Consider the following 12,009-nt stretch of genomic DNA (forward strand, 5'->3'; position numbering starts at 1 on the left):
TATAAAGTGGTTTTGTCCCTGGTGGTTCTCACGGCTCCTGACACAGCTGACACTACAAGTGTTTTGCTGTCTGAAGGGTGTTTTTTCCCTGTCAATATACCCTGTCCAACACAGATTCTTAACTCCTTAGCAATACAAAGTTTGAAAAATTTTTCTGGTCATTAGCAGTGACAATGGCCATGACAGAACTGAAATAATAACCCCTCCAAAGACAACTGCTGATTTCTCTTTAAAGAAGGTGACGTAGAGGAATATTTTGCACCAAATAAATTTGCGTGGATTAGTATTTGCAGGTTGCCTAAAGTATGTCTGTGTCAGGATCCAAAATGTTTAGCTCTTGAAGCTTTTGAACTGGAAACAAAGAGCTTTTCACTGAGCACAGACCAAATCCAATTCAATCCTTCATTAGAAAACCCTTGGTTCCCTGTAGGAAACCTTCAGGTTTAGCACTAATAAGAAGCCCCTAAGCTGCCAATGCTACAGCAGGACATTCTCTCCTGGGTTTCCCAGGCGACCCCACATCTTGCTGCTCTCTGCAGACACTTGCTGTGGTGTTCAAATGTGTCTGAATCACTAAAGACTGAGTCTGTTTACTTCTTATACTTGCATAAGACTTTCAGGGAAAGTACGCGCTCCTGTATAGTAAAAAAAAAATTATTTAAAGCTACTTCAAGGTTATAGCCTTAAATTGATCTCAACTGTTTCCGTGAATTATCAGGACCTAGATGAAGTGTTTTCTGCCACAATTATATTTCTATCTGCCTCAAAGGCGTTGTCATCAAAACATCTTTATCAACATGTATACCAGTCTTAATGTCTGTGCATCTGATATCTCAGCCTTTTATTGTTTCATTGAATATTTGAATATTTCAAAACTTCTGATACATTAATTTTTAAAGCTTTGAAAACCACAGTTTTCAAACCATAGTAAAAACACCAGGTCTAGTACTATTAAGGTACTAGAACAGGGTAAAAAAGAAAACAGAAGACCACTAAAATCAGTCTGTTTGCAATGTGAAAAAGGTTAATAATGATCAGTGCTTTTAACCTGAAAACAGCATTATTTGACTCCACTAATGCTGATACATAAGATAAGTGAATAGAGATACTAAATGAAAGGGAACCAAGGATTTCAGAGTAAGGTTACAGACATCATGGATATATGAGAACATAATTCATATTTTTTTGTTAACACAGCAGTATCAGTTTCAGGCTTTGGGTTAATCACCAGTTCCATACATTTCCTCCTAGCAGGCATTTCCATAAAGGCCAATCTGCCACAAACATGTGGCTCTGCCTGTTACAGAACTGATAGATCATAAGGAGATCATAAGGATCAGATTAACCCTTGTGTGTTACATTATTTGATGTTTACCATTCTCTACAAGACTTTTTTGTGCATGTGAACGTGCCAAACCTAAAATATGTGCAAGAGTGTGTGTGCGTGTGTGTGTGTGTGAAAAATAGCAATTACTTCTAAAATACAAACTGTTTACCTCTGAATCTTACTAGAGATAAAAGGTTAATTCTGCACATCAAGAGACATAAATTTTAGTTCCACATCCATAAGTGACTTACTGCACTCATCAAATCTTTGTCAGCTTTCCCAACAGAAAACAGGGGTGATACCCAGGCAGGGCATGAAAGAACATATGTGGGAAAGAACAGAAAAAGTGAGGCTGTTGAGTGAAAAAGTATTGGTATTTCGTGAGTGCACTTTTGACTGCTGTTTCCTAAAACTTCTGGATACAGGGGACAGAGAGAAAGATAACTCAGAGGAGGGAAATAAAGGAACAGTAGTAGAAAATTCAGAGGGAGAAAGAACCTAAAAGAAAGAAAAAGGTAATGCAAGATTAAAATGATAAAACAAAGAGGTCTACACCTGCAGTGTTTTCTCTTAAAAATCACTTCCACAAGTGGCTAAAATCTCCTTTCAAGGTAAAAAATTTTCAACTCAATACAGCAAATATTGTCAGTGTTGCCTTTCTAGAGGAGAGGCAGAAGAATATGAGCTTTGGTTACTGGTTAGCCAAGTGATGCAGCTCCCAGCACACAACACAGCAATGCTCAGTGCCAATTCTCTTTCGACTCTTCTCCATGTTACCTTGAAGAGATTTGCAGTAAAATGATTTCATCATTAAAAACTCCTTTACTGCATCAGCATTTCAGATCCTCATTCTATTATTCTTGTTTGTCATGTTAACTCATGGAAATGCTGAGTGTTTTCCTTGAAAAATCTTCTCCCAAACATCCCTTTTTCAACTGAAATTCCTACAGTCTTATCAACACCAGTCCTGAAAGAGTCTAGAAAGCCCTCATGTACAGGCGATCTACCACCAGAAACCCCAACTAAGGCAGAAATAAGTGGTAGATATGAACCACACTTATTGTGCTGAAACCATGGAGCATCTCCATTCACAATGTAAGTGGCTACAGCCTCGCCAAGGACACCAAAGGACATCAAGGACTCACTGTCACTCTGGAGGAGGCCCATGCTGAACCTGGCCAACTCACAGCCTCTCTCTGCTTAGTCACAACACAGAACTTGATTTGATGGAAAATGGAAGTGTCAACCACTTACTGGATTCGGCATTTTCACAAGTTTCCATTTCTGCTGTTTCCTCCTCTTCTTGCTCATCAGTGTCTCCTGACTCGTCACTCTCTTCTATCCATTTTCCTGGCATCAGCCCTGCTGAATCATAGGAGTTACAGAGTGGTCCCACGATGTGAGTGATGAAGGATTCCTGGAGGTGTGCCAGCTGGGGAGCAGAGCGGTCCATGAAAGGGCTGATGGGCAGGCCCAGGCTGGCCTCTTCATCACCCTGGAGAGGAAAAAACAGCCGTAATTTCTCTGAGCTAAATGAAACAAAACCATGCCACAAAAAGGAGTAAAGCATATCCAGCCAATTAAAAATGCTGAAAGGACAACATCTAAATGCCAGCCTGGCTCTTAGATCATTGTCACAGTGCCATTGTGTCAGATGGGCACAGTTACAGCTCTTTGCTCGTAGGAGCTGACACAAACCCACTAGCAATAACCTGAATTTAACAAGGTAGAATTTAACAATGATCCTGCAGAACTATGCCCCTAGCCCTGAACTTTGCACTGTGTGAAAACTTGAAAATTGTTATTTCATTTCTTTGTGATTGCTAGTTCACAACAACCTTGTTTACAGGGAATAAGACAACTTCTACAAGACAGGGCTGTCTCACCAGACTAGTTTTGTTATTGATTTCATCCTAATTAAAAGTAACCTGGAGATGTCCTTTTGGCTTTGGGTCATAAATATATGTTTCCTGTGACTATTAGAATGATCTCAATTAAAGCAATATATGACATTCATTTGCTCAAAACCAGTAAATCTTTCCTATGAAGCTTTCTCAGGGGAGAGAGGGAAGCATAAGATGAGATTTTTTTTTCCTCTCTTCTCATGATGTAAAATAAAGTAAAACTTCACTGCAGAGCCAAATCTGATATACTCAATTCCTGATCACAGTAAAGCTTCTGGTGATATCAGTGAGCTTTCAGCTGAGCAGACATGACAGGACCAGATGCCATCTCCCTCCCAAAGAATATCCAGCCTCCCTAATCAAGCCTGATATGTAATTGAACACTGTAATACAGTACAGAGTTCTATATTATGGGATATATGTTAGAATTTGGAGATGTATTTTCAGTTTTCATTATGTTTGCTTATATTTATCTCCTCATAATGTAATTTTTTTCAAAAGTAATGGTCTTCACAGCTGACCAACACCCTGCCTGTATCTGTATTTGCTGAAGGCCAAAAAATGAGAGCTAAATTTTGGAGTCTGTACAGCAAATATCTCATTTCCTTGTGTTTTGTTTGCTAGTTTTATAATAATCAACCCTGAAATGTTATGTGCAATCATTAAAAAACAAAATATTTGTGTTGATAAAACACTGAAAAATGCCATACATTCTTGAAATAGCAAGCAAATTAAGAAGAGGTGACAGCTTGCTTTTCTTTACAGAAACATATCTGAGATGTCCTAGCTGTGAACTGGGAGAAATGTTAACTGTTGAAGTGTTTACAAATTTTTTTTATTGTTCTGTTAAAACATGATTTATTATGTGAAACATTTTGCAGTGTGTTTTTTTTTTATTCTAATATGTCTATTCTGTCTTCAAATAATTATGCTGGACATGTTAAGAGAAGAAAACATCCTGCAACAATATGACACAGGATTTTGAAACAACACATTTTTAATAAGCAGTTTTTATTTTTATGGGAGTGAAATTCTTGAAAGGAATTGGTTTTTATTGGAACAAAGATATTTAATGATTTTCACTGCATAGGCTGACTTCACATATGTGTGCTTTTTGATAATACGTCCAGGGAAATACAAACTTCCCATAAAATTCTCTTTTTTAGAAATGAGAATATGAATACTTTTCCAGTCACAGAAAAAATCTAATGCTCAAAAGCATGGTAAGCATGGTTTGATACACCTCTTGTAGCATATTACATTAAAGAAAAACAGCTTTTAATAGAGACAAAAGAAACTGAGAATCTAACTTATCCTCCTTAATGCTAAAAGCAAGCCCAAGAAAGAGAATGTTCTCTTATCTGGATCCCATTTCTGAATGATGGAAAATAACACAGGTTCATACTGTGGAACAGATAACACAATCTCTTCCCACATGTGTATCCTCACAAGCCTGATTCACTCTCCAAGGCTTTGCTGAGATGAATATATTGGGTCTGATATAACTTTTATTGGAAAAAAGCAAAGCCATATTCTACATCTGATGAACTGCTTCTGTCTGCATGCACTAGACATCCACATAAGCTATGATCATCAGTAGAACTGTCAAGTACAGTTTGTTGGAAGAGTTCTAATGAAGGAGAAAAGCATTCCCTGAAAGAAAATTTGGGGCATGAAGGTTGTTTTGGGACATCCTCTCTTTGTTTAAGAAAAAAAATGAAAACAAAGATGGAACTAGCTATATTCATACTATAGGTACGGTTCATTTTACTTCCTTTTTTTCTTGGGAGATTTGAAAGAAACGAAGAAGCTTCAAGTCAATGCCTGAATTATGTCCCTTTCCCTGTCTCTTTACATACTCCAGAAGGTAGCAGCAAATCCTGGTTGGATATTTTTTCCCCAATCTGTGAGTGCAGTAAATTTAAGGGAAGCTGAAAAAGCTTTAGAAGTGATTAGTTTGCGAGTCCAAATTACTGCAGAGCCTGCCTGAGAAGCCTGTGGGTTGTTTTGTTCAGTGATTTAGCCTGCTTGCTTCTGGAAAAGAAAGGATGTGGAATTTAATCTGACCAGAACATTCAAAATGTTCCCACTCAAGAAACAGGAACTGTGTAGGAACAGCCCTGATCCTTGCACTCAGCAGGACTAAATAGGTTAAAATAAGAAAATTAGGTTCAATTAAGGGCTCCCTTACACCTAGAAAGAGAGGAACAGTGCCTGGCTGCATTCTCAGGGCTTTCTAAACCCATCTGTGCCTGTCCTCCTTACTTGTGCCACCAGCATGGCCCTGCATAATTAATGCAGTTGTACTGACCAACCTCTGAGAGCTGCAAGGGCTGTCTTAAAATTGAAATATGGGTCAGGGAGCAGCTGTGGTTGGCCTGTGATGAACTGAAAGTCAGTGCTGCAGTCCTGCTCAGCACATAAAGCTTCTGGAACAGAGGTGTGATCTGCAGAGAAGCTGAAACAATCCTACTGCTCTTTTTAGACCATATGAACAATGGTGTTGTGTCCACGTTTGGAGACTACATGTCAATAAAAGTGTGAGACTGTAGAGGAGAGCCATAAGAACTAGCTGATGTCCTGAAAGAACACAGAAGGAGGATTAAAACCTGGTTTGTGCTAAAGAAGAGAGAAATGACAGACATGATGACTGACAACTGGGAAAAAAAAAAAAAACAGAAAGGAACACTTGTTCACCATGCCAGTGCTTGTCCACAGAGCCAGCCTTGAACAGTTCAGCCTGCAGAAACACCATCACCAGAAGTTTCTGAGGACATGCCAGAAACTTCAGTGAAAAAAGGACTTTCACTGCTCCAGGAAAAAAATGGATTAATGTGTCTCTAGCCATCCTCTTTGCCTCTATCTCTGTGATTCTTCAGTGGCCACCAGCACTGTCATGCTCCAGAACACCAGGCAGGCAGCTTTGGAATGCCTTTACCTGTTCATAAAACTCATTGACGATGCCTTCTGTCCACTGCAGGTGCAAGTCCTTGCATTTGGCAGGCCCGTTGATGTCGGCCAGTTTGATGCACATCTGACAAACCAGCAAGCGGTCGTTCTCGTTGGTCCAGTCAATTCCAACATCATCGTTCACCTGGGAGGCAGGGAAAGGGAAACCAAGACGGTCATCCCAGGCTAAAGAGGAAGATCTGACCTGGGGTATTGCACAAGATATTTAGCTATTTCACAAAATCACTAGCATAAGCAGGTAAGCTAACCCCAGGCTGGAATTATCAGTATGGAAAGGGAAAAATAAGTGAAGACCAAGGAACACTGTGATGAATAATGAGAAGTCAATCTCATTATTATATATTCTATATATAGTGTATATATATATATATATACTACATATAATGAATAATAATATATTCTATAAAGAATATATATTATATATACTATATAGAACATTCAATATATATAATATATATAATTAACATAACATAATAGAATACATAATATATAAATAATATAATATACAATATATAATATATATAATATATATATAACATACTATAACATAATACATAATATAATACATAATATAATATATTATTATATATTAGAAGTGCACATGATGCACCTGTTCGAAAGCATTTACTAGGAAAACAAACAAATGCAATCTTTCCATGACATTTTTCAAGAAGTTGATACCTACTGATGCATAAATACAAATTACTGTAAAATATCATGATGGCTTGATTGCAGCATGAAGATGTGTGTAATAAGCTTATTTCCCTGTTTGATCTAAGCATGGCTGAAACTATTTCCTCTCTTTTTCCTTTTCTCTATTTTTTCCATACCTCTCACAAGAAAAAGTGATACATACTGTCAGCTGCGCTAAAATAAAAGCAGAAAGGTTAAAGTTGGAGGGGACATGACTAGCAGGAGTGCAGAATGAGCTCAGAATTTTATGGATCTACAGATCAGTTCTCTTTCTAGCTGGACCACATCTAGGGCCTTTCTCCACAACTTCTTAAAGCCTGACAAAGAGAGATGTTACAGGGAAATGGAAAACAAAACCAGTCATACGCGTGGAGGCTTCAAATTGTCAGCATACAGATCCATCCTAAGTAATACCACATGGATAAAAAACATTTTATCCATGCCACCAAAACAGCTAGGAGGTCCTAGATACGAAACACACTGTTTTTGGGGGTTTCTCACAAGGAACAAGAAAGCAGTACCAGCTCCAAAGGCAGGTATCTAGTTAACAGGCCAAAAGCTTTGATGGGTGATGGAGTTTATTAAAATATCTTAATAGGAGGTGATTTCCAATAAGTTAGGTTGAAATGTAAACAGTTTTTAAGAATGGTTTCTCAGGGTTGTGATTTTATGGCTCACTGAATGGAGCATGCAGGAAAGAGGTTTAGTGACCTTTCTCTGGAAAGAGAAAGGAAAGGAAGACCATACTTTTACTGCATTTGAAAACAGAATGTCAAAACTGCTCTGATTTCTGCTTTCATAATTCAACAGTATGACTAAATCAGTAAAAATTCACTTAAAGTAGCCATTATGGAAACTGGGTAATAACAGCTTTGATTTTTCCCCTGAGTGCTTTTCTAATAGGTCTTAAGTGGAGATGAACAAGAAAGCAATCTTGAAAAGTAGAATGTAAAAAACAGTTTGTGGAATTTTTAGCCTTAAACTACTTTCTGGAAAAAAAAAAAGTAAATATGTGCCACTGTGTTTCACTGTGTCACTAACTTTAAATGAGTAAAAACCCAATAGAAAGTTCAGATTATTATTCAACATTTTACAGCAGCCAAAAGGACATTCAGAGGAAATAGAAACTCTCTTTTGTTGGATGCTACAAGCAAGGACCACAATATTTTCTGCCTGTCCCCCAGAAACCCAAACTGATCTCACCTTGGCGTTGAACTTGGCAACGAAATCAAAGTGCTTCTTCAGGTCAGTAGCCAGAATGGCCTCGATGACGAGGAAGCGGAAATGCTTGAACTCCACGTGGTCCAGGTTGACCAGGAAGTTGTACTCTGGCCTGGACATGAAGAGGTTCCAGGCAGCAGCAGCATGGTGGTTCTCCAGCACGGAGCGGTCGTTGTACAGCACCGCCTGCGGAAGCAACGTGGGGCAGCTGAGGAACATCTTGGCAAAACCGTCTTAGCAAAATCATCTCAGCAAAACCATCTCGAGAAAACCATCTTGGCAAAATTATCCTGGCAAAAATCATCCTGGCAAATCCATCTCAGCAAAAATCATCCTGACAAAACCATCTTGGCAAAACTATCTCAGCAAAACCATCTACCCAAAATCATCTACGCAAAACCGTCTTGGAAAAATCATCCTGACAAAACCATCTTGGCAAAAATCATCCTAGCAAAACCATCTACACAAAACCATCTACACAAAACTGTCTTGGCAAAACCATCACAGCAATGGATCATCCTGTTTCGGGCCATAGGTTGATGGCTAATATAACAGAGGTGTGTGCTTCCCTGATGGCCAGAATGAACTTCACTTAATGAACTATTGCTCTTTGGTCATTGCACCAGGCAGTTGTGTCCATGTAGGACTGATTCCAAACACAGAAACAGTTTGCAGAAATTGCAGTTTGCAACCTGAAAACGTGTACTCAGCCTGACAGATATCTCAGGGCTAAAAATCAAAATGGGTCAAATCTTTACCAAAATAAGATACTGAACTCTCGTAGTGATGGTAATTCCATTCAGAAAATAACAACAACAACAAAATTCCTATTAATTTATTTTCAAACTAGAGTCAGTACATAAAGGCTAATCTTCTAACTTCCGTTTCTGTTTTTTACAAGCACAGAGCTATAGCACTTGTTTCTTAAAATTAGATTTAAAAGATAGCACCTGTCTTCTCCCAATCTAGATACCTGGCCAGAGTATCAAAGCTTTTGATCACAGAAATACATTGCAAGGGTGAGAAGCATTTCTATCCATTCATAGACAAAAAGTGACACCAGAGCAAGTTCAGGCAACTTGCTCTTGGTGACAGAGGAAGTTTGGTTGTAAGCTAGGGAGTAAATCTAGAATTTCTGCATCCCTACTTGATCTGCCATCATTAGGATGCATTTTTTTAAATTTCCTTATCAATAGAAATATTTTTCAGCACAGTGTGCTGAAGCCAGGCAGGTTAGCTATGTAAAACAAGGCAAGATGACCTCATAATTAAGCCAATAAAGAGTCACTCTGAATTGCTGAATTCAACTCTCAGGAGTGGCAGCAACTTGTGTGTAACCTTAGGCAAGCCTCAATTCTACATTTATAACACTGAGATTATTTTCCCCTTCCTGCCTCCAAACACTTTATTAAAAAGACTGAAACTGCTCATATTCTATAGAAGCAACAGAAAATGTGTTATGACCACGCATTATAAACTTGCAAAGCATACTCAACTACACAAATGGGATGTTTTATTTTATTGCATCTTTCTGTGCATTACTTGGTAGAATAATTCTTCCATTCTTCCACAGTTACAGGTCCTCTATCAGTCAGCAGAGCTTTACCTTCTTCACTAACACAGTTTATCAGTACCTTTCTCAGCAGCTCTGCTAACTGAGGGTGTGTAAGAAGACTCCTTCCAGCAATCCCCAAGTGAAGTGATTATTTCTGTCACTTTGACAAAGCTGTTTCAAAATATTTGGCAGACTTTGTGCTTAATGGAAGCCACAGGCACCACTAGCAAGGAAAAGCTGTCATCGAGACCTTCCAAACTGTACGGCAACACTGCCTGAGATTTATTTACCTGAGGAGCACTCGTTGCTACCAAGAAGGCATTGGTCCTTCCTGGGTGATCATAATCATGCATGGCTGCAGCTACATAAAGAGCCATCAGCTCCAGGGCAGGGATGTTGCCAGCCAGGCATCCGTAGCTGTCATCTGTAGGTGTGTATGTCTTTGAAAAGACATATCCCATATGGCCATGAGTGATTCCACTGTCAGAATCTGAGTAGATATAAAGAAATGAAAACAGTGAAAAATCCAGTGACACTTTTTTAGTGACCTACTGTAAGAGAAGAAATAAAGCAGGAAGAGAAGGAGCAAATTCACAGTAAGAATAAATGCAGCCTGACATCAGTGCTTGCTGTGCCTATGATCCAGTACAATAAGGCAAACAATTGGAAAGGAACAAATACTGATCCCACCTGGGGATCTTCCATCCCTCCAGCAAAGCCTATTCTCCAACTATGTAAGTTAAAGCAGTAAGACATGGATTCACATCCATGCTGGAGTTTTGTGGGAAAACTTGATCTTACCAGTCCTTTCTCTAATCTTTTTCATCATGTAGACAAGTCCGTGAGACACTAATAGTCCTTAAAGCAATAGACTAGAATTTAATAATTTAAAATTACAGTGTGTGTTTTCCAATACAAATGCCTAGACTTTGTATCTTTACTGAAAATACTCTTATCATCCCTTTTTTGAAGCATCTTAAGCATACCTAACAGAGACAGATACTGAGATGCTTTGCTAATTTAATCTGAACGACTTTGAATGGATCTTGCATGCAGCTGAACAATGTCTTTCAAATAACAAACATCAAAAAGCCCCAGAGCTCAACCCCTTTCATTCCACCTCATCTACAAATCCACTGTAACACCTTGCTAATAAAAGTTTCCAGGAATAAAACCATTTAACACCACACACAAAAAAAAAACAAGAAAAAAAAAAAAAAAGAAAAAAGCATAAATGGAACAAACTCCTGCTTTTCCATGAACTCTCTGAGCACTCCCACAAAACACAGATAGGTCCCTCTAGTTGCCGCAGCTGAACACTGATAAATTAATATAAAAATGCAAGAACAGCTTCCTGTAATGAGCAATCATAAAACAGAAGAGTGGTCTTGTAAAGCAATTGCCAGATGGCAACAAGTCTTTTTATTTGGAGATAGTGAGGAAAAGCAAAGAACATTTCATGAGAGCCAAGCAGTAGCAAGTACACAGCACTGCCTGCATGCCCCAGAAATTGTAGAATAAGGATTTAAGGCTACACTGCCTTTGGTACAGCACTGCAAAGCACTAATAATACAGTTTTCCTAGGAAAAAACCTTTTGCAAAAATCAAATGGTAAGAAACATCTGTCACTAAAAGTGACCACAAAGGCTTGCATTTACAGATCATTAAATGTTAAGTATTAGGTTTCAGAGGAACAATTTAGTTCCCTTCAAAGTTACACAAACACACCTGAACAACTTTCAACATCCATTGTCCTACTGAACTTGAACACCATATTACACACTGCAAAAAAATTCTGCATACAATCCCCAACTTGTTGCCTTTCTGACAGCAAATTTCATGAGAGAAACTTTAGGATGACAGCACTTAAATATACCTGAGTCACTTGCTGAGCCGTGGTCATTGATCACAGTTGGGAGTCCAGGGATGGGCTGGGTTGTGAGGTACCACACGGCGTGTAGAACATCAGTGGCATGGATTCGGTTGTGATCTGTGATGGGAAGAAAACCATCCAGCTATAAAATATCAGGAGATTTCTGAGAGAAGGCTATCAGCACCATCTAGTGGGTACCGTGTGGCAGGCAGTCTAGCAGAGACAAAACCAATATTATATCACGAGCATCAGACCTGGTTTTACCTTTTTCACAGAAATAAAAAGAAGGAAGATAACTTCATCTTGTATTAGAAAGAGATTCTTCTTTAGTAAAACAAAAAAACACTTAAGAAAAAAACAAGGAAATATAGTCTAGGTTCACAAAAATCCCAGAGACTCTATGAATAGTTAAATGTTTCAAATAGAAAGGAATGGCTTCAGCAGAAGAGGCTGTGGGACTTCCACC

General features: G+C 38.6%; 1 protein-coding gene across 2 annotated transcripts in view; it reads right to left on the bottom strand.

Moving 5' to 3' along the window:
- Nucleotides 1-12,009, bottom strand: part of PDE3A (phosphodiesterase 3A) — a 235,047-nt gene that overhangs the window by 9,256 nt on the left and 213,782 nt on the right. For both annotated transcript variants that reach the window (XM_077783258.1, XM_021535129.3), the window contains 5 exons: nucleotides 11,547-11,660; nucleotides 9,961-10,160; nucleotides 8,098-8,301; nucleotides 6,170-6,325; nucleotides 2,582-2,822 (listed from right to left, as the gene is read on the bottom strand). In XM_077783258.1, coding sequence (XP_077639384.1) covers nucleotides 2,582-2,822; nucleotides 6,170-6,325; nucleotides 8,098-8,301; nucleotides 9,961-10,160; nucleotides 11,547-11,660 — 915 coding nt within the window. The remainder of the gene's footprint in view (nucleotides 1-2,581; nucleotides 2,823-6,169; nucleotides 6,326-8,097; nucleotides 8,302-9,960; nucleotides 10,161-11,546; nucleotides 11,661-12,009) is intronic.

This window comes from Lonchura striata, chromosome 5 (genome assembly GCF_046129695.1).
Source record: "Lonchura striata isolate bLonStr1 chromosome 5, bLonStr1.mat, whole genome shotgun sequence".
Taxonomy (NCBI): domain Eukaryota; kingdom Metazoa; phylum Chordata; class Aves; order Passeriformes; family Estrildidae; genus Lonchura; species Lonchura striata.